The sequence below is a fragment of the Dipodomys spectabilis genome, unplaced genomic scaffold (genome assembly GCF_019054845.1).
Source record: "Dipodomys spectabilis isolate Male_0828 unplaced genomic scaffold, ASM1905484v1 ptg000207l, whole genome shotgun sequence".
NCBI lineage: Eukaryota > Metazoa > Chordata > Mammalia > Rodentia > Heteromyidae > Dipodomys > Dipodomys spectabilis.
Genome location: NW_024870884.1, coordinates 2967365 through 2991618, shown reverse-complemented (window position 1 = coordinate 2991618; position 24254 = coordinate 2967365). Strand labels below are relative to the sequence as shown.

General features: G+C 36.3%; 1 protein-coding gene across 1 annotated transcript in view; it reads right to left on the bottom strand.

Moving 5' to 3' along the window:
• Positions 1-10325: 10325 nt before the first annotated feature.
• The window catches only part of Ube2d1 (ubiquitin conjugating enzyme E2 D1), a 32931-nt gene continuing 19002 nt past the window's right edge, over positions 10326-24254 (bottom strand). Inside the window, exons 2-7 of the mRNA XM_042696475.1 lie at positions 18756-18819; positions 18631-18662; positions 16542-16619; positions 15395-15500; positions 12208-12301; positions 10326-11203 (exon numbers count right to left, since the gene is read on the bottom strand). Of these exons, the coding sequence (XP_042552409.1) occupies positions 11158-11203; positions 12208-12301; positions 15395-15500; positions 16542-16619; positions 18631-18662; positions 18756-18819 (420 nt within the window). The 3' untranslated portion in view covers positions 10326-11157. The remainder of the gene's footprint in view (positions 11204-12207; positions 12302-15394; positions 15501-16541; positions 16620-18630; positions 18663-18755; positions 18820-24254) is intronic.

Here is a 24254-nt window from a genome sequence, read left to right as displayed (position 1 = left end):
AGTGGGCGGAGCTGGAAGGGGGATGTGGCGGGGCGAAGCAGCGCGGAGGTGAAGGGAGGGTGCTGGCCTCCAGGGGGCGCTGCGGAGCCGCCTCTGCCCCAGGCCGCCCGCTTTCTAAAGATGGGCTGGGGCTGAGCCTGCCGGCGGGTGGACCACGCCTTCTGCCTCCTCCGGAGCCGGGTGGGGCCTTAACAGCGTCTGTGCGGGACCGCCCCTGGGACGCACGTCACAAAGCGGTCATTCAGCGGGCACAGGACAGCCTTGCAGCCCGTCCCAGGCCCCGAGCGCCCCGGCGATGGCGATCACTGTGAGCCTCTAATGTCAGTGGTCTGGGCACGCGGTAGCACTGTCCCTTTGGACTATCCTGTCCATCTCCTGCAGGTCTGCAGGCTGGATCTCCGGCCCTGCTTCAGTTGGAGCAGAGACTTTGGCTAATGAGTTGCCTGCAGAGTCAAGTTCTAGTCCCAGCAGGAAGGTTGTCTTAACCCAGCATGGACCTTTGGTGTCTTTACCTCTTGTGCAGGGAAGGTCTTATCCTCTCTCTAAGATGCATTTCTCCCCCCCAACCCCCTCCCCCCAAATAAAGATGGACCAGCCGAGTTTTCCCAGCCAAGCCGCAGAGAAGGTGACAAGGATGCCTCGTGATCGGGTGATGTGTTGTAGTTTATGACTTCTGTCATGCAAACACCATTTTCTGAGCAGGCCATCACGCGAAAAAGCTTCAGAAGATCCAAAGTTATCTAAGAGCCCTCAAGGCTGTTAGATGCCAGTTTATTTTAAAGATAATTCTCCAGGGAAAGATAATTCTCTTCTGTTGGGTACCAGTAATTCTTAAAAAACAAAATGGCTAGTGTACTATTGGACTAAGAATCTACTTCCTTTCCGTAGCCTTCAAACGTCAGCCCTAAGGAGTTGGGAAGAACTAAGCCTACTTCTTCTTTTAAGTGGTAAACAATGCTCACTTCTGTTTTCTTTGATCTCTGGACAAATGAAGTCCTTTGGGTCAGCTACTTAAACTTCCTATTCAAAGAAGCAACAAGTTTTTTGGTTTTGTTTTTTAAGACCCAAACATAATGAAATAAAAAATGCACAATTTCCCACAAAGTCTAGTGGTTTAAGTGGTAGAACACTAGCCTTGGAGAGAGGGAAAAAAAAAAAAAGCTCAGCACCAAGTCTCTGAGTTCAAGCCCCAGGACCAGCACTAAATAAATACATAAAAATTGAATTTTGGATATTTTAAGAATCCCTTTTGGTATTTTTTTTTCAAGTGCTGCCTTCCTGCTTCAATCAAGGAGCCAATGACTTGATAAATCACTTTAGAATCCCTCTATTCCTACTAACCAACTGATGAATATTGCTGGGTCTGTCAACCTAGTATACATACATTCCCTTCTCTCCAGCCCCACTGCTTTAGCATTTGGGTCAGGCCAGGAATGTGTTGGTAAACAATCTCCCCCCCAAAGAAAGTCCTATGTGTAGTGTTTGACAAGTTCTATAATGTAGATATTGTCATTAAGATTTACTTGAGGTTACCAGCTTGAAGTCAATGAATCTTAAGTTGGGAAGAAATGAGCAAAACTGGCTCTCCAGGTCAGTACTGGCCAGCTCTCATATGCCACTGGCTCAGGCTCTGCTGTCATGTACCAGATTTACATTAATTTTCCTACTTCCCAGTTTTTATTCCTCCAAACCTACACTTCATTTACAGGGTCAGTCTTTCTAAATGCCAAATCTATTCATTCATTTAGTCATTGAAGATGTACTGAGCACCGATTCTATGCCAGGCAGACAATGATTCCCTTTCTGTACTCATAACTATCAGTGGCTCCTAATTACCACAGAATCAAGTTCAAAATCTCACGCATGCACACAAGTCTTCTGTGAACTGATTTAAAGACTTTGTTCTTCATATTTAATAGACACATCAAACCACTTCATTTGGCTGTAAGCTTACCAAAACTTTGGTGTGACATGCCAAAATAATTAAAATTAGTAAGGATACAAGCTTAAAAATAATCACAATTTGAGATCACAAATTGTCCTTTTACTTGCTTTAAATGTGACCTTGTTAATAACAATCACTCTGACCCAGATTTCTCCCCTCTGTACAATAGGCATATAATGGTTAGTTCTTAGGACAGCTGTAAGTCATATAACGTACAAAGAGTTCTTAGCACAACTGCTAGCACATAGTCATGAGTCACTAAGTTGCAGCTATTTAACCTTCTGTTTTTCTAACAATTACAACTGGCTTCTAAATTATGGATATAATATGGATTATCTTCCAAAAGAAAAGTGAGATTTGTGTCACAGTCCTGTCATTTGCTTTCTGTATTTTCCTATTAACCAATGTATAAATATACCAAGTAACCAGAATTGCTCTGCTCTTTGAACTGAATTTGTAACATTTCTTGAATCAGTAAATTTGGAGCAGAAATACTAAGCACTGTGGTGGCTAATAAATAAAGCAATAGTTGATAGTTTAAGTTGACAGTTTAGTGTTTTTAGAACATCTGAGAAATAGAAAAAATATTTTCATGATCATTTGTTCCCAATTTCTAGATAACAGAATGAAGTTCAGATAGCTCAAGTTACACAGTTCCAACAGTTAGTTGTGAAAGTGAAAAGTGGGTCTTTCAATTCATTTTTCCTTTGTCTTTCCATTTTATCAGATTATTCTTCAGACTTAGTGAATGGATTGGATCATTCCACCCTAGAATGTTCTCCTCTGTGAGCTCATATTACTTACTATGACATAACACATGCCAACTTCATTTCTGCTCACTTTTAAGTCCCTTTAGTCTAGCACAGTGTATGTTGTAAATATAGCAGGTGGATAGACAAGGCAGATGGATCAAAGGTGGTAGGCAGTTAGATGGACACACAGATGGCAGATAGGTAGGTAGATAGATGAGATTAACATCTGCACAAATTGTTTTCTATAAACTTGGCCTTGTAAAAATAACTTCCTGCTAGAAGTTTCATTTGCCAGTAGAAGCAACTGTTGTTTGTAGACATGAGAACCATGTTCAGCCTTGGAATGTACATACAAAAGGAATGATCTTGCTTAAGTGACACTTGCACATTGGTAAAACTAGAGATAATAACACCAACAAATAAATGAATTGGTCAGGGACCTGGATAACTTCTTGTTGAGTATGGAGTTAGTTGCATGGATATTACTCAAATAACAGAAAAAAATATTCAAAGGAGAAAGGGGTCTTGCTTTTATAATTACAAATGGTAAATAATTTAGCCAGCACAGGAGCAAATGCCTAGTGGATACAACACAAGTATTAAATTCATAAGTAAAATATTTCTGAAAATGACCATATTGCAAACACTTAATTCACAGCACCAGCAATTTTACAGCACTGTGGTCAGTGCTAGAAGGTACACAGAGTGATAATATAAAGTCACTGCTCTGATTTGGTGAACAAGGTATAAACACAAAATTTATAAAAGTATAACCACTTATTAAAAATTAACAACGTACAACTTGAATAAATATTCCTTTGTTTACCTTTGTATAAATCAAGATTGGGTAAGTTATATGCATGAAAACCTAGTAAGGTTTATCTCCTCAGCTATTTCATTCACATGAGTTTTTCTTTAAAAGTATTTGAAATCACTTAAAATCAATTAAAGTTTAAGGTTTGACTTTAAAATCATACAGGAAGAAGGGAGCAAGAAGCAGAGAAATTAGAGGGAAAATGCTTTGCATGTTAATAGCTATTCATATTAGTTTATGAATTAGTTTTCAACAACAAGGTCTGCATGCAGCCTTAATTTTTTTTTTTTTTTTTTTTTGTCAGTTATGGGGCTTGAACTCTGGGCCTGGGCGCTGTCCCTGAGCTCTTCAGCTTAAAGCGAGCACTCTACCACTTGAGCCACAGCACCACTTCGGCTTTTCTGGTGATTTACTGGAGAAGAGTCTCATGGACTTTCCTGCCCAGGCTGGCTTTGAACCATGATCCTCAGATCCCAGCCTCCTGAGTAGCTAGGATTACAGGCGTGAGCCCCCAGTGCCAGCAGCCTTAATTATTAAGGGCATATTGGAATTATTTTTAGCCAGTGCTGTAGCAGCATTAAGAAAAATGAGTATAACTTTCCTATTTTAAAGCTGATTCTCAGAGTCAGCAGGAGGTAGGGCAAGCAAAGAGGACAGCTATAATTTATGCAAATTTTAAAAACCCTAATTCATATTACTGGAAATTCCTGAAAGCTGACTTAAAGATTGGAAGAAATCCATAATGATTATATGGATGGAATCATGCTATTAATAAGAGTATAACCTACTGCCTGCCCTTGGATTATTGTAAAACACCCAATCAATACCAATGATTATAATTTATTGCTTAACCCTGTGCCAGGCATTTTACATACATTTTATTTAAACCCTTCATAAATCCTGAAAGGTGGTATATCTCTTATAGAGGTATGAAAATTGGTATTCAGAAAACATTAACAAATTTTCCACCTCAAACTCAATAGTTTGCAGCCTTTATACTCCATGTAGGTACAAAATAGGCAAATTAGTCATGGCATTGTAGGTTTAACATTTACTCACATTCTATCATCTCTTCTCATACTTCTTGACTTCTCTAACCAAGTGAATTAATATAATATCTTAATTAATTTCCCATCAATTCAAGAATACTTAGTAAAGTTGAACTTAAAAAAAAACACAGACACACCACATATGCACAGGTATGAATACTTAAAAAGAAATAAAGTATATAGATGCTGGGACTTTAGTTAATATTTGTGATCCTAGCACTCTAGAGCCTGAGGCAGAAAGATACCGAGTTCTAGGCCAGTCTGAGCTCTGTTCTAGGCCACTCTGTAGAGTGAAACCCTGAATCAAAATAAGAAAGCAAGCCAACAAAAAAAGTACAAGGTGATAATTAGACTTAATAGTGATTATATTTGAAATTACAGGAGTGGATAAGAACATTTTTAATATATGTAATACAAATGAGTTCTACATATATACTCATGTATATATATATATATATATATATATATGTATTTTCATTTTTCTAAAATACAGTGTTAATATTCTTCTTTGTGCAAATTTTAAAATACCTTCAGCTCCTAGGAGAGACCAGTACTGTTAGACACTGCTAAGTTCTAAAAATACAGAGATGACTAAGGTATGATCCATCTGTTGAAATCTGCCTGGGGGAGTAAGAGATGGCTTCAGAAAGTAGGTGACATTTGAACTGCTTTTCAAGTGGAGAAAAAATGGAGATGCTTTGCAGAAAAAAAGCAGTATACAAGTCAAAAATAGGCACGAGGCATGGTGTGTTTAAAAACAAAATATATGTGTAAATGAGGGTACAAACGGGGTCATACTTGTGAAGGATCATGTGTAATTGTGTAATAGGCCACGGAGTTTGTTAACAAAGGTGGAACAGCCAAGGTGCTGGTGGTTCACGCCTGTAATCCTAGCTATGCAGTAGGCTGAAATCTGAGGACTGTACTTCAAAACCAACTTGGGCAGGAAAACCTATGAGACTTTTATCTCCAAAAACCACCAAAAAGCCAGAAGTGGAGCTCTGGCTCAAGTGGTAGAGTGCTTAGCTTTGAGCAAAATTAGCTCAGGGATAGCTCCCAAGCCCTGAGTTCTAGCCTCAGGACTCCCCCAGCCCCAATTTCCCCCTTACCCCCCCTCCCCACAACACACAGCAGAACAATCTCTGAGGCAGGTTAGGGGCACAGTTAAAGTTATTTTTAGAAAATCTCTTTGGTAAGGGGCAGAACAAGTGATTGGGATAAGCAGGTTGGAAAGATCAGACAAGATACCATTGTAACTCAGAAAAGAAGGGCTGAGATTCTGAACCAAGATAGTGCCACAGCTCACACTCCACAGGCAGGTCTAGAGGCATTTCTATGTGCAACCAGTGGAATTCCACTGACCATTTAAACATATGGAAGCTAAGAGGGATTCTAAGCTGACAATTCAAAATGCATGTTCAGTTAAGTAAGACAAAGTAAATGCTTTCATTCCCTTTGCTGGTTACAAAGGTACATGGACTTCATAGACTGCCAAAATACTTAAGAAAGAAACAGCTAAATCTTCTGCAAATTTTTCACAGATTATATGGAAGTCTTCCCAATTCTTTTAAGGCCAAATTTGAAATATCAAACTTGCAAAGATACTTGAAAAAGAGAATTACGTTCTCATAATCATATATGACTGTATACATATATACGATTATTTATAATATATAGATAATAGATATATCTCCAACAAAATTCTAGCAAACAGAATCTGGTGATTTGCAAAGAAGACGTATCTCAGAGTGGGTTTTTGCCCAGAAATGCAAAGGTAATTTTCGTATGAACACTGGTTAATGTAGTATGTTACACTACACTGAAGAAAAAAGTGAAAGTTACAAAAAGAATCTTGATAATAACCGCCCCCAAAAGAAAGGAACATCCTTAATATGGAGAAAATACTATACTTAATGAAATACAACTGTACCTTGGGAATCAAGAAAGGTGGTTTGTTACCACTGTTGCTATTCTGCATGATGATTCTATGTCTGGAACACAGGAATAGGAAGAGATGAAAACTTTCACAATAGGCTAAAAAACATTGGCTACCTAGGAATTATTTAATGACAAACGTGCAAGATTTCTACATAAACACAAAAGAATTGTAACACAGACAGCTGGAGACCTAAGTGCATTTGGGAGGGCCCAAATTCTTTCTAGTAGAAGGGTAGTAGTCTATGCCCCCTTCCTCTGAATATGAGTGATCTCATGAATACTTCAATCAATAAAGGATAGTACTCCTGGACACTATGTGACTTCAAAGTGTTCAATCCTCTTGAATACTTGACCTCCAGATTGTCAAGTGGTTAAGTATGTTTAAGTCCAATAGTGCCCAGCTCCAAGTAGACTTTTTAAATAAACAATGTGATTGATGGCGAACACCTGCTTTCCTTCTAGGGATCTAGAATTTTGAAGGACACACAGTGCATACAAGATTAGCTCCCAATAAAACCCTGGTCTTGAGTTTCAAACTGGCTGCCTGAGGCGGAACCCCTGATCCACGTGACTGCTTGGAGGGCCAGGCTCTTCCACGGTCTGTGGGGAGTGTGCAGGGGGGGTTGCACACAGGTATTTGTAGACCTAGTGAAAGCTGTCTTTTCCTCTTCCAGACACAGCTATCTGTCCTTGCTGTGGGGTAACCTCAGTTGTGAGGGTGACACACCACTTGTGGTACTAGCGAAACACCACATGTATGTTAAGCATTTATAGTAAAATAAATACACACGAGCTCATACACAGTGATCTAAAGAGATCTTCGCATTTGGGGGTGGTGAATGCTGGGCTATTTAGCCCATGGCCTCACATATGCTCTACCACTGACTTGAACAATATTCTGAGAGCTTTGAACAGTTTTTCCTAACAAGTAAATTATATAGAGAAATGTAATCCAGACCTTAGACATGTGTCATTACAATAAAAGCAGATTCCTTATGGTGTCCGAAAAGCACAACTCCTCTCTAACAGCAGGACCTAAAAGAATGCTAAAATGAGTTTTAGATAAATAAATGTAATTATGCAAATTTAATTAGTCCCCACCGCTAACACTTTGTGGTCAGTTCCTTTTCATCCTAGTAGTTCAGTTCATTTACCATTTAAACCCATTTTCTTCTAAAACATAACAATGGAAACAAATTGACATGTAACAAAATATAGATCTAAGAGATGTAACACCTATTAGACTACCATGAAGACACCATTGCATTATGCATTATATCTACAAATGAAAACATCCAATATTTACAGAATATTCAATTATCACTACTACTGAAAGCATTTTTGGGCAAGGGCTTATCAGTTACAAAATTTAAGAGATTAAGGTATTATTCAGAATGCAGAAAAAAGAAACACTTATCTGTACACAGCAATTTTTACAGTGAAAGTAGATGAACCTCTACTTGCAGCCTAATATGTAAACTGCAACTGTCAGAATACTTAAAAAAAAAAAAAAAACACTTCTTTTAAATCTTGTTCTGTGTTACTGGGTGAGACATAGTATCCTTTGTTTTTCCACCTATAGATTGAACTCAGGTCCTCATGCTTACTAAACAAGTGCTCTACCACTTAAGCCAGGCTCCAAGTCCTTTTGGTTTTAGGGTTTGGACTCTGCCTCATTTGACCTCAACACACATTTCTTCTACTTCTACCTCCCAAGGAGCTGGCATTACAGGCATCACCATCCTATCCAGTTTGATTTTGGCATTGACCTGAACTAGCCTCAAACTCAAGCCTCAAACCATTATCTTCTTATTTCCGCTTCCCACCTACCTGGAGTAGCTAGAATTGATCTAGTATCTTGACAGTTATTATGGGGTTGATTTACAACCAAAATAAATGTTTAGTTTTCCCCATCGGCTGGAAGTGGTGGTGAGGCTGTTCTTACAAACAATATTATTGATTCATAATATGTGGGCTTTATAAACATCCAGAATCCAATCTGAAGTTCAACTACTCTGTCTTGAAGCAGCCAGGACTTGGAGCCATAGGATCCTAAACTCCCAGAGAGTCCAAGGTTCTTAATGTTTACCTTATGAAAAGGATCTGGACCTTTGAAGTCACAGCTTTAAACATTATAGATGTTCTCTCAGCTAGCATTAACCAAAAGTGACATTCTAGCCTGGTGATATATGTTCATTATACCACCACTGAATGTTAAGATGGTTAATTAAGAGAACTTGTGCTCAGTTCTTGAGTCCAGAAGTATAACTGTCAGATGTAGGCAAAGGTATTTAGTTAGGCAACTTTCACAAACTTTTAACGGAGAGAAAAAAAGTGTTTGTTTTTTTTTTAAATAAATGCCACACAAAGTTTTGGTTTTTTTTTTAAAAGAAGTGATAGCCGAGGGGGAAAAAAATCTTTTACTGCATATACTAAATCCTTCAAATCAAATGGTATTGTGTTCAAATTCAAAACAAATGCAGCTTATAACAATATGGGTAATAAAGTATGTTTTTATGATATTATTATTGTAAAACATCGTCTAGTGTATTTATAAAGTCTGTTATTTCCTTAAACATCCATTTCACAAAGCATTTAATTATATTCATTTATAAGGACCTGTTTTTTCTAACAACAGCCTATTTTATGCCTTTTTTTTTTTTTGGATGTGATGTGGGGCTTGAACTCAAGGCCTGGGAGCTGTCCCCAAGCCTCTTTGTATTGAAGGCCAGTGCTCTACCACTTGAGCCACAGTGCCACTTCCAATTTTTGAGTGGTTAATTGGAGATTAGTGTCTCATGAGGACTATTCTGCCCTGCCTAGTTTTGAACCAAGATCCTCACATCTCAGCCTCCTGAGCAGCTAATATAGGCATGAGCCACCAGCATCTGGCTTATTTTGTGCTTTAATAATAATGAATCATGATAAAAACAATCAAGTGACTTAAATGTTTTGCTAATGACTACGTCCACTACAGATTCTTAAACACAAAGCTACTGCAATCATGAGCAGAGCAACACTCTTCTTGAGAGAAATAGTGACATTTGCTATGGATGAGGGGAAGCTCCTCCCCAACCCCACCAGCGAGTTAAAACATTAGAATGTTTGATTCCCTTAAAATCTAGAATAACTTGCTATTACGATTAATCTTAGTTGGTAACTGATAAAGACAGAAGCAAGCATCAACTTCACAATATCTTTTGGCAATTTCTACAGTGAAAAAGGAGTGTTTTTCAAATTGTGATGGCATTGAAATTCTATTTTAGAAATTCTAGATTTTGAGATGTTAAGAAACAACGTAAGGTTCGTTTTTCGACATAACGACTTGTACATCTCATTGCTGCAATGGGGCTACCTGTATCCCTATTTAAACAATTTTTCTTTACCTTGCTCATGTAATTGTAACCCCTCTGTACAGTATTTTCACAATAAAAAAACTTAATAATAAAAAAGAAACAATGTAAGTTACAGTTAATAAACCAATCTAGTGATTTCTGAGATCAGTAGAGACTTTTCTTTAGTGACACTAACTTATATGCATTTTAGTACTTTTACAAAAAAATCTGTCATATAAAATGTGAGCTAAAACAAACTCTAACTTCAACTGGGACCAAGGTAAACATCTTAAGACAGAAATTTTAACAAAGAGATGCTAACCTAAGACAAAACTAATTATATATAATTAAGGTTGATTAAAAGTGCCAAGTGTAAAAGACCTAATTTCTGCCATTTTGAAATAATCTTTACATAAACATATCATTTTTATGTTTATATGTTTATCTATATAAACATATAGTTTTTTTTGCTTTTTAAGTAATCAAGACAAATAGTAGAAAAAGCATTTTATTTATATGGAAAAAGCTACAGTAAGATCTGTAAAAGGTGTCAATATAATATTGCCTATACAGAAAAAAATTCAAATGTGAAGAGCAACAAATAAAAGTTACACATCTTCCTACTTAGCAGTGCAATTAATTCACATTGCAATAATGTTAAGTCAAGTATAACAGCAATAACAAAAAAATCAAAACAAATGTTTTTCCATCATCAGAATACTGAGAATTACAGTGTAAAGATCATTTTGAGTTTAAGAAATCTGCAATCAATCTACGGAATATCCTAAGAAGGGAACACAGTTCATTCTTTTCATTATGAGCTGTCGAGTTTTCAATACTGTTCACAGGAAAAAAGTCATGAGTTGACATACAGGTAAATAGAATACATTTAGTCTATACAGTAAAAAAATACAACTTATAAAGTGAGCTAACAAATAATGAAATCTGAATACAGATTTATAAAAGTGACAACACATACAGTATTTCTCATGTAAAAACATCTAGTTTCAGCAAAAAATAATTTGGTTGCTTCTCAGCTGCATTGTAGATCTTGAAAGCTGAAGATGCAGATGTCCGAGTATCTTAAAAACCATAATAAATGTCTTTCTCAATGCATATAGAATGATAAATGCTCCCATCACAGTCTTAAGGGTATTTTTGGAAGTTTGTTTTGTCTTGCTTCAGAAACACATTTAAAATGGGTAAAAATCAAAAGGTTTCATGGTACAATGAAACAGTAAACAGTGCTCAATTTACTGCTAATGTTGAAAAAAAACACCTAGATTTTACAGTACTCTGGTATAAGTGAAAGTTTTTTTAAATTTTACATTGCATATTTCTGAGTCCATTCTCTCGCGTGTCTGTTGTATCTGTAGACATACAAAAGGGACATGATAAAAACTTACACATTTAATCTTTAGAAGCATCAGTAGAGAATTTGTCTATTTTGCCATCTTATAATTAACTCATTAACCAGACATATTAACTCATATGGCTGTCCCTGCAATCATTATGAAAATGTTATATATATATATATATATATATATATATATATATATATATATATATATTCTTAAAACTAGGAAATCTATAAAGCAAACTCTGAAATGAGTATTATCCACCAAATGCAAAGGAACCTACAAGCCAGGTGCAGGAGGCTGAGATCTGAGGATCCCAGTTCAAAGCCAGACTCTTATTTCCAAATAACAACCAGAAAACTGGAAGTGGCACTGTGACTCAAAGTGGTAGAGGGCTAGCCTTGAGCAAAAAAGCTCAGGACAGTGCCCAGGCCCCAAGTTCAAGCCCCATGACTGACAAAAAAGAAGAAGAAAAAAGAACCTACAGTACTAGCAGGATAAGGCAGCTGGAAAACAAAGTCTGGGTGGAAAAGAGCTAACTTCTCTTCCTGGGAGAAGAGAGGGAAGACAATATTCAGTATTGTCCAGTGATTATTCTTTCACTTATAATTTACTGCCTGAAATTATATAGCTATTGTGCAAAGAACATGCATTATTAAACAGTAAATAGGGAAGAATATTTCTTTTGTATGTATAAAAAGACCAATAAGAGTTTACATCATTGGGATACACATTTAATATAAACATAATTAAATGTACTGATAATATACTGATAGTACACTTCAAATATACTGATAATTCTCATTTTCACTATGTAGATATGCATTCAAATAGGAAGGAATGTTTCTTTTGTGTTTATAAAAAGATCAATAAGAGTTTGCATCATTGGGATACACATTTAATATAAACATAATCAAATGTACTGTTAAGAAACTGATAGTATACTTCAAATTATACTGGTATTCTCATGTTTTCACTATATAGATATTCAAACAGGACTGAATATAAGCACTTACTTTTCTTTGTCTGATTTATAGATCTGTGCAATATCTGGTACTAAGGGGTCATCTGGGTTAGGATCACAAAGAAGAGAACATATGGATAATAAAACTAGATTTAAAAGAAAACATTTTATTAGAGAATGGCTTTTCTGCTTTATAAGAGTTGTACACATAAAATAATTTTTACTAAATGTAATGATTGAACTAATAAAGGAAAAAAATGAATACATCAGGATTTGAGAATGAAGCTTAGAGGCAGAGTGCTTGTCTAGCATGCACGAGGCCCTAAGTTTAATCCTCAGCCCTATAAAGAAAATATAAATCATGCATCAAATTATGTTGTATACTTTGGCAGGTAGTAAATATTATTATTACAATTATAAAATAACCATACAACTGTATACTATGAAATTACTCTTTTTTGAAATTTTAAATTTTATTTGAATGTCTATTTGCTTAAAAAATATGATACTCCAAATAGCTACAAAAAACCACTCAAATCAAGTACTCTACAAAACAAATAGCTGTGAACAACCAACCACTCTACAAAACAATCAAATCATTAAAGTACTCTGCAAAACAATCAAATCATAGTGAATGGCCTAAATGTGGTGGACATTGTGCTCATGCATCATTTCCTATGGTTTGATGATAGAGACACAAAGAAGAAAGATTTTTTTTTTTTAGTCCATATACCTTATTTGTTTTAAATGAATTTACAAACAATGTGAACTGTTAACTTTAGTTTGTTTTTGAGGCCATATCCTTATTTTTTTCAATATTAGGGCTTGAAATTAGGACCTTGCATTCATTTTTTAATATGTGTGTATGCATATGTGTGTGTGTGTGTGTGTGTGTACACGCACGCGCTATGTAATACCTTGACTCAAAACACAACACACACACACACACACACACACACACACACACACGTATCTGAAATAGAAGGAAATCAGGAACCTCATCCATTTCACATGCTCGCACCCACTTCTGAGGGTCTACTTGGAAGCTATAGAGCAACCTCCCATTTCCACCCTCCTCTGTGGTATGACATTCCTTTATCTTTCCCTACACTCTCCAGTCTAAAGATGAGAGCAGAGTGGACTAATAGATGACAGAGAAAAGGAGATGTTAAGTACTAAGAAAAAAAGCATAACATTTATCTTCTGCCTGTCCAATAAAACTTCAAGCTTTGTATATTTTAAGCCAAAAGAATAGATTCTCTGGGCTTGCTTATATTTTCAGAATGCTTCCAGATTAAACTCATGATATAAAGCTGTTTTGCTTTTATTTAAATGTCTTGTTTTACTATATTTAAAATATAGAAAAGGAAAAAGTGAACAGATAGCTAAGTAAAGTATAGAGCAACCTCACAAAATTCATGAGCAAAGTTCCTCCTCTCCCTACTCCTGCTTCCAGAAGCCATTTTCCCTGTTGTCATTATCATGCCTGCAATTGAAATACTTTCAGACAAGAAAAAAAAAATAACACTAATCCTTTATCCAAGGGTTCAGTATACGCCAGGTGCATAGTGACTCTCCACAGCAAAACCATTATAACCCTATTTTACCTATAAGAAACAGTCTATCTGAATTCTCAAAGGACAGCTTCTAGAAGCCAACAATACTAATTATATTTTATAAAAAGCTACAAATATCAGAAGTACTTAGCATCTGGCCATCTGCCATTGCTTTTAAACGATAAGGACTTAGCTGCTTTTGCCAAATGACACTCATTTTGTAACACTATTCCAGGAAAGAACATAGTGATTTGAATAACATTTGACATACAAAGATTGCTTTTCTTGATTCCATGCATGAGAGGTTCATCTTTTAAAAAAGGACATTAGAACCCATGTGAACATTTTTAGATAAGCACTGCACTTGAAAACTACCAGTCATGAATAATGGATGTGAAGGCCTTTTGTTTACCTAATATTTGGAACAGTTATAGCTGGTCTTGGATCTTGCTTCCTATCAAATTTATCCCTTTTAAAAACAAGTTGTGTATTCAGGGTAGCACTTATTTTAAAAATTAAGAAATGATCAGAGATTTACCCATAAATACCTTCAATAAAAGTGTCAGGGCTGGAGGCTTGGCTCAAGTTATAGAGCACCTATCTAGCAAGTACAAGGCCCTGAGTTTAAAACCCAGTAATACTATAAACAAACAAATGTGTGAGCTAGAGAAGAGGCTCCAGCATTAGATCTCCTGGCCTAACAAGTGTGAAGCCAAATTCAAACCCCAATACTCTCACCCCACCCTCCAAGAAGAGGAATATGTAGTGGAGAGTGCTTGTACAAAGAGTGTTTGTATAGTCAACTGGCTAAGAGGACAAAATTGGTTTTAGATGACCCATTCATATAGCTGACAGTTTAGCAAAAAAAGATGCTATATACCTGTAAAAGTGGAGAATCAGCAAGGATCACACATCATCTTAATGATTCTGACCATTGTTCAAAGTTTACACTAAAATGCTGTCTATACTACATTACGCTAATGTGTGGGGTAATTCTGAACTTTAAAAGGTATTTATACGATTACTATTAGTTCTACTAAGCTTGCTACTTCTTCCTGGATGAAGCTACACTGCTTTAAAGATTCACTTGTGGGCTGGGAAGATGGCTCAGTGGTAGAGTGCTTGCCTTGCATGCATGAGGCCCTGGGTTCGATTCCTCAGCACCACATAAGCAAAAAGAAAAAAGCCAGAAGTGGCGCTGTGGCTCAAGTGGTAGAGCGCTAGCCTTGAGCTGAAGAGCTGAGGGACAGCGCCCAGGCCCAGAGTTCAGACTCCACGACCGGACCCAAAAAAAAAAAAAAGATTCACTTGTTACTGTCAACAGGACAAATGGCCCCCAAATCTTTTTATTACTAAGTCTTGGTAATAACTCTGCTAAAGAAAAAAAGGAGGACAAAATTCAAGCTAAAAGGATAAATGTCCATAGACATATCCTCACTGTCCTTGCTCTAATATTTTAAGTCTCTTCTTATTTCACTATTTCAATTTGTCCATCCATACTTCACACACCTCAATGCTTAGCAGTCATAAACCAGCATCATAGAGGAGATGTAACAGCAAAGCAAAAATACAATAGGAGAAAGCACAATCAATTTTATCTTACCTCTAGTGCCTAGATACTTGCATTATAGTTTGTCTGTTTCACTGTCATCATTTGCCTTAAATCTGATATAATGAAATTACCTTTTGATACAGTCAAGGCTGGTGACCACTGAGACCTCAGGATGTCAAGACAAATGCTTCCATTACTGTTTATATTTGGATGGTAAATTTTTGTTGTGAAAGCAATCTAAACACAAAACAAAAACAACAACAAACAGCATGAGCAAAACAGAATCAACATGCTCTGGGTCCCCAAATACCTGCAACGTGACATGGTCTTAGAGGAGAATTGCATTCCAGTTAGATAAGCATCTACTTTAGGCTTCATGTAGTTCTAGGAACTAAGAATCGGAAAAGCCAGTAACTCAGTTTGCTTATTTTTCTCCCCGAGGATTTGAGAAGTATTTTGAAGATCGTAATAAGTCTGTGGGAGCTGGTATGACTGGTTGGTTAGGTAGTACCTAAAGTAATTAACCCGGTTTCAGGTTTCATCTTACCTCATAAGTAATCCTTTTCCCAAAGTGATTATCAATAGTGCCTGGAAGTACCACTTAACTCTATCAACAGGGTTGCTAACTCTGCTCCAGGGCAAAGCTGAGAAGCTTCAGCTTGTTATTTGTCCTAAGAAAACTATTGAGAACCCAAATCCTCCTCTCAAGAGTTGCTATATGCATATCATACATTTGACTCTAGGCAGGTGTTTTTAAAAAGTCTAAAATAACTGTTTTCTCAGTGAGATCCATTCACATACCCCCCAATCATTTGTTCTCTCACTTCTCTCACTTCTCTTCTAAGTTAGATCTAATAAAAACATTTCTCTCCCTCTTGCTACTACATGAAGGGGCTGTGCCATATTTACTTTTTTTTCCCCATTGAGCAGAACATGGCAGTAGTCATAAAATATTCACTGAATATTTGAAAAAGAGAAAGAAAAAAGAGGTCAGTTTTGGAAAGATGACATCATGAATAGAAAAGTCTGATTCTTCACCATAGAAACTTTCCCACAAACACACAGCTAATAAGGAGGAAAAGAAACACACAATGTAATTTGTAGTGTAACAGTGACTACCTTTTTTTTAATACAGAGATAATGCAGCATTTAGATTTGGTTCTTTTACAAAGGTTTGAGCATGCTAACCTACCCTTAGTCTCCAACATCATGAAACCATCTTTGGAAAAAGAGTAAAATCTCTGACATGAGTCACATTAATCACAGGAATGAAAATACCTTTGGTGGTTTAAAAGGATAGTCTGTCGGAAAATGTACAGTGAGAAAGAAGACTCCACCTTGATATGCGCTATCAGGCTGAAATTACAAAACAGTATGCATCAATGTTTCATTATATTGCATTTCTTTATTACTTAAAATGATTTTCCCCAATGTTATCAGCGTGAATAGTCATCATACTTGAAATGCCTACATCAAATATTATCTTTTTGCAACATGTACAATCACCATATCGTAAGTTCAAATCATCTATTACCTTGAGAACACCATCCCTTCGCAGAAAAGAGCATGTCCAGCAATCATGTCCACATAGCAAGTTTTAAACCACACAACATGAGACACATTCAGTAGTGTGACTTACCCTAACAAAACTTTTCCTGACTATAGACTATGAAAGATTAGTCTACACATGAAGGCTACTGGAAGAAACGTTAGCTTTCTGTAGTAAAAACCAATTATAAAAGAAAAAGGGTTGGAATTAATATTTTTTACTTATAAAACTTAAGTTCTCATGTTCTCTTAAGGGTGACCGGAGAAACCCAGGTTGCTTAAGAAATGGATGGCATCACTGCACATTTTATCTCTCAAATCTTCATTTGGTAACCATCTACAAAATCATGCAGAAAATGCAAAAATGTCTAACACAAAACTAAATACTCGCAATCGTCAGAGTTGATCAGATTTCGAATCTACAAGAGAAATTTAAATTTTGTCTCATTTAAAAGTGGCCATTAGAAAATATTTAGACCAAAACAAGCATAAAAGATACCAAAAAAAAATGGTAGCTAAATATACCTAAAATTCTATTTTGCTTTCTTCATATTAATTAAATACATCATGTTATATCAATATTTTGGAAATAAATGCAAGACTTATTACTTCCTTACGTGTCTTCACATATTATTACAGGACTACACCATATGATTATTCTTACTATATTTATTGTTTAATTCCAGGTCACCAACAATTTATAAGGGGTCCTAAAATAAATGAAGCAAATTATAATAATGAGCATCACTTACTTAGATATTCAAATGACACTACAGACTATTATGGAATGCATGTTTATATTACTAAAAAGGGGGGGAATATAAATAACAATTGTAATCATTTGCTAAGGAATATTTGTGGAGGGCTACACCATTCAAATAGTAAGGGAGGCCTTTAAATGATAGTGTTTGAGAGTTCTTAATAATGAAAAACAAACAGAAATAGCTAGATTCTTATTAAAATGGTTATATAAGCAGGTTGCATGTTCATCCTTTAGTATACAATTTAATAAAATTTCCCCAGAATCCTTTTTGTTTTAAGTTAACACAAAGTTATGTAACTAAAACTCCATAACTGATTACATAAAACTCCTCCAAGGGATGGGAAAGAGGATGATGTACATGAAAACATGTAACTAACATATGCTCAACTCGCCCTCACCTAGAAAGCAGACTTGAGCAGAGTGCACATTCTAATGCAATCAGACTACAGCTTATTGAAAAGAGAGCCTATTTCAAGTCATAACTGACTCTTAGATATAAAAAGAAATAGCGTTAATGGAGGTGATAGTATCAGGAAGTCTAAGAACAATAGGTATTTTGGAGTCTAAAGCAATGGAACAAAATTAAAAGGAGCAAATTCAAAAGGTGACAAAAACAGACCCATTACACTATTTATCGGTACTCTTTTGTAGAAAAGAATGAGAAACTTCTGGACGTGGTGCTTGTTTTCTATAGGAATTACACTTTTGGATTACTTATTTCTAACTTATGAAACCTCCAGATGTGAGAATGACTATGTTTAGTTATGAACACTGACTCTGTGTCTAAAAAATAAATAAATAAAGCAGACCCAGTCTGGTTGCAAATTGTGGGTGATCAACGATGAAAGATCTGGAAAAGGAAAACACCACAGGAACCCCTACCCCTATAAATACTTAACACCAATGTTCATAAAAAATCATCATAAACCCCTAGTCATATTTTGCTTCCTGGGTAATTCAGGATGTAAGAATATTTAACCCTAGTCACAAAGGTGAAAAGGCAAAAAATGAAGAATGGCTACAGGGGTTAATTTCATATATATGAATCATACTTACAGGGCCCATAATAGTTGCTTGCCAGTGGAACACTGTAACAAACAAAAGAGTTTTGGAGTCATTTACAAATGTTATAACCTGTATTTTTAACGGTAGCATAATCCTCACATCAGAGCAAAGCTTACAGTCATCTCCCACGGGTCCAGCTGAACAGTGAGCAGGTGGATCGCGTTGTAGATCACTTAATTCCTGAGGGAGAGCAAAAAATACTTAAGGTTAATTCCTTCTTTCTCTTCCAATGAAACAGGCATAAGAGTCCAATAAAACATAAACAACTCACTTTAGCATTTTTTTCCACTTTAACACTATCTTATACAGTTCTGTTTTCAAAATAGGAAAACAAAATGTACTTTGCCAATCAGTGGCAAAGTATAGAGGTTCACAGGAAATTCCTTTATGAGATGTCTCAAATCCTTGCAGAGTATTAAGCAGATTAAAGTATTTTTGAGATTCCTAAGACAAAAATGTTTAATTAGTATTCACTCTATATAAGTACATTTACATACATGCTAGGTGGACAATATGTTTAATAATAATAATTTTTTAAAAATAGGTCTTGCTTGGAGGAGCAGTTGATGAGTGAGGACCTGGGTTTAATCTCTAGTACCAAAACTTCAGTTCCTCCTTCCAAGAGGTTGCAATCTAATGAAGAGGAGTGAAGGCTCAGAAAGATAGTGATGTATGTAACTACTTGATGGAAAGGAGAAAGGAGAACACAAGCCACAGTTGGAAGCCTAGATTATCGATTATCGATTCATATTTTTCCTGTTCTCAAGGCAACAGAAAGAAGATCATTCAGCTCAAATTTCCAGTTTTAACATACCTAGCTCTACCTACATCTTTGTTATGGTCATTTTCATTTCCTTCAGCCTTAGATGGAAAGGAATTAAACATCCCCAGATAAGAAAAGTATAAATGCAACAGAAAAGACTGTATCTGGGCTGGGGAATTTAGCTTATGGATATAATACTTGCCTAACATGTGTTTGATCACCAGCACTGCGAAGAAGAAAAAAGAAAAAGGAAGGGGGGAACAAGGACCATAACTGGAGAAAATGCAGTTTGGAAGATAAAGGAAGGTCTCTGAGGAAGTGACATTTAAGGTGAACTGCAAGGGAGGAATGGAAGTGAGTTTGGGGGTAATAAGTGATACTGAAAGACAGAATGATAGAAGAGGAGCTTGGAAAGGCAGATTAGAGGCCAGGCAGAAAGTAGAGAACAATACACAGGGATGCTATACCAAATGCACCAGGATGGCTTTTAAGAAGTGACATATTCTGATTTTAAAGATGGTTCTGACCTTAAAGGACTGGAGGAAAAAAAATGACAAGGAGCAGATTAGTTACTTTAGGTATGACAAATGAGCGCTTCATCTGGAGAGGCAGCGAGGAGAGGAAAGGTGGCAGGCACGGGACAGTGTGAAGGGCATACTTATTGTGGAATCGGATGATGAATTACATGAACAAAGTAAGGAAGGGCCACAAGAAGTGTAATGAAGATTAGTGACAGCTACTGCTTCTCAATGTCTTAATCATCCCAACAATCCCCAGAGAAAGGTGTTATTATGCTCCCATTTTATAGGTGAAGCGTAAAGGAGACACATTTTATTGTCAGCACCTGGGACATTGTACAATCAGACAGAAATAGAATGCTACCCAGGCAGCCCAACATCTCACACTGTAGCTGGATAAAGGTGCATGAAGAGTCATAGATTGAGATAGAGACTTGTAGAAGCAGACCTGCTCAATCTGATTCCTGTCATGGTAAGAAAAAACTTTAATGTACAAGGCTTGAGCTTGTAAGATGGCAAGGCCACATCAGAAAATTATTATATATAACCTGGTATTTAAAACCATGGGAAGGGTGTAAACATTTTCGTGGGAAGACACAAATAAAGACTGCATTTCACCAAATCAAAGATGTCATCAGGTATAAACCACACCCTGATTTTATGCAGCAGCAATTAAAGAAAAATGCTGCCAGTTAATTTTAAGACACTACTAATTACGTGTCCAGACTTCGCCCTAAGTTCAATCCTCAAATAGGGATAGTCAAGGAAGAGGTTGAGGTAGGAAAGGCTTTCCAAAGAATGACAGACACAAGCTAAGTAGCTAGCGAAGTGCAAGCTCTTTCTTGACCTATCTCAGTATTTCATTTTAATTTTATTCCTCTTAATAGTGCTATGTTTATCTTTTTAATGCAGTTACTAGCATAGAATAGTAACACTGAATAGACTAAGTAAAAAGAGATTTTGGTCTTCAAGTTAGCTACAGTGGTTAAAAGCAAGGCTTTAAAGTTCAAGTCTGGTAAGTCTGGTGCTACCACATAGCCTTGAAGGGGGGGGGAATAATACACATATGTGATATATATATATATCACATATGTATTTATATGTGTATATAATCAAAGTTTTTTCCTGATATGCAAAGTAGCCTTACTATCTTCATCCACTTTTTCCAAGATAATCAAGTGAAATGATGCAGGTCAAAAGCATGTCATGGTCTCTGGCATACAGTATATATTCAAATAAATGTTAAGTAATAAAAAATTAACAATTCTCTAGTAGTAAATGAGGACTATTTAACACTTTTCAATTTGGGGCTTTTGGAAGACTGCCTCTGAAATCATTCATATTGAGTTCTCTAAATGATAATGTACATAGTACTTTGTCTTTACTAGAATACCAGATAATCAGAAGAAAAAAAAAGAACCGTCCCATGTTGTGGTTAAAACAAATTCTGTCAATAATTGGCATGACCATGTTACACAATGTACATGAATAACATTCATATACAGAAATATATACAGATTAATTTCATTTGTTTACAAGAAAACCCAACACTATATTTTAGTTAGAATAGCTTTTGCTTATGACCAAATTTCAAACGTCAAGCTGTTCTTCAAACCCCTTGAAAGTCTTGCTTAAAAATCAAAAGTTACCTTGTTTTTGCTATTTTTCTTAATATTGTGAGACTATGTCTTCTTTAGAAGAAAGTAAGTAAGAAGTAAGGTTTAGGAAGAGAGGGAAAAACACATAGGTTAACCACTAAAGGTAAAGTCCTTCAGTTGTCTATGTAAAATTGACTAGTTATGGGAAGGAGCTGATCATCAGACTTCCTTTGGAATCACACCAACTAATACTACTAATAATTACGACATGGGCTGGGAAGGTGGCTCAGTGGTAGAGCGCTTGTCTTGCATGCATGAGGCCCTGGGTTCGATTCCTCAGCACCACATAAGCAAAAAAAGAAAAAAGAAAGAAAAAAGCCGGAAGTGGTGCTGTGGATCAAGTGGTAGAGCGCTAGCCTTGAGCTGAAGAGCTGAGGGATAGCACCCAGGCCCAGAGTTCAGGCCCCACGACTGGACCCAAAAAATAAAAAATAAAAAAATAATTACGACAATACTTTGGTGAGGAGACAACAAATCTAGCATACTTTCAGAGGGCATACATTTCCAATGCTTTATCCCTCCGTTCATCCCTATGGCCAGAAAGATGCTATATTAATTTTTGGAAACATGTAACTGAAGCTTTTGTACATAGGTGCAGACAGAGCATCGGCAAAAAGCAAAAAGCACCATGGACATACACTCCCTGTCCTTCAAAAACACAGATCTTAAACCTCAATGACAACTTACTCTTTTCCTCACACAGACTTATTATCTGACTTAAGGCTTTCTCTGCTGAAACTGGCACTCTATTTCTAGTATCCACGTATAGCATTTAGAACTATGTGTTTGGTATTAAGAAATAATCTAGTGATTCTTTTGTTATTCCAAAAGGATCTGCTAGGATTAGTAGTTTGGTCCTTTGCTCCTTTTCCCTTAATTTTTCCATAAGAAATGACACTGAATGATACAGCTTGCTTAAGAACACTGGATTCCCTCTTTTGAGAAAACAGACTTTTACTTCTAGAACTCAGCTTTTGATTTTTAACACATGACCTTGAAATGCAGACTGCACCCTGTACTTAGCAGCTAGTAACAGTGTCCTGAGCTCCTGGGGCTTTTTCTGAAGTAGCTTCATGGCCATGCTTTCATAGTGCACTGAATTAAAAGTTTTCACAGATAACACATTCAAAAGCATACTTATTTTGTCAAGTATTGTATCTATATGTGTGTACTAGAAAAGCAAATGTGTAGGGAGGAAAATAGCCCAGTGTATACACCCATGCAGATGATCATCATCAAACCAAACTACTGCTGAGATATTAAAATACTTCCATCCATAACTTTTCTGGGAATACACATGCCAGTCAGTGTTGGAAGGAGTCTAAGATACAAGATTTTGGAGGGTAATTTGGTAACAACGGTGGAAGGAAAAAATACATGTGGTCATAGACCTGCAATTTTACCTTACAGAAATAACTACATAGGTAACCAAAGACACATACATAAAAATGGTTAGTTCATCATCTTGTGTAAATATGAGAAAAATAGTTTATCAGTATGAGAACTGTTTCATAAGATGAAAGAGCTATATTATGAAATGTTGGGCAACCATTAAAAGGAATGAGACATTAGTGAAAAACCTGGTGAAATTTGAGGTAAGTCTGTAGTTCAGTGAATTCTGTTATGCCAAAGTTACTTTCCTCATTTTTTTAAAAACAGTGTTTTAGGTTTTAAACTCGGTGTCTTGCGCTTCCTAAGCAGATGTTCTTTTGCTGTTTCCTCATTTTTATAATTGTTACTATTGGTACCAAAGTCATGAACGTAAGAGGAAGTAAGGTGAAGGATAAGTGTCAGTGTTCTATATTATTTTTTGCAACTTTTATGTAACACTAGAAAGTTATTTCAAAACCAACATAAAGTAAAGCTTTTTTATTCATACTCTGAAACCCAATGTATTATTTTTTCCTTAAGGTTTTCTTTTTCTGTGTGACTGCTTCCCAATATTCTTTTTTTTAAAGAGGGTTAATATATTTTTCTTAAATCTTAATGATAGAAACTCATAAAATCCTTTCCTAAAAACTTTTTTTAATTGTGATTAAGTGATTACATAATTTCCCAAATTTCCCAGTATTGTGGGATAGTGATGCTCAGTTAAAGTCACAAACACATTCGAACTTTCCTGGAGCAAATTGTCTATCACAGTCTATAACATTTATGAGTTCTATGCGCTTTGCAATACAGTTATTTCTTCCACATTGGGTGATATGTACATTTCTTTTGTTTTGCATAGCATCAGCTGTTCCCTCTTTCCCACTTGTTCCCTCCCTCCCATCGCTGCCATTGAGTTGCTTAGCTCACTTTGGTCAATATCCAGTGCAGCTGATGGGTCCCGCTGTTGTATGTTTTTCCTGATTCCCTCTAGCTCTGTGTCATCTTCCTGGTTCCCCTCCGGTGTACACATATATACCATACATGCGATCAGCAGCATGGGGTTATTTAGTAGTGATTCGACCAGATGAGTTGAAGTTCTTTGTTTTTTAAGTCCTGTTAATTTTGTCGTATCACCTAACATTTTGGATTTAACATCCACTTATCAGGGAGACCATGTACCGTTTGTCTCTTTGTTCTTGGCTTACCTGGCACAACATGATTTCTTCTAGCTCCATCCATTTCCCTGCAAATGCCATTATTTTGTCATTTCTAATGGCTGCATAATATTCCATTATGTATAGATAC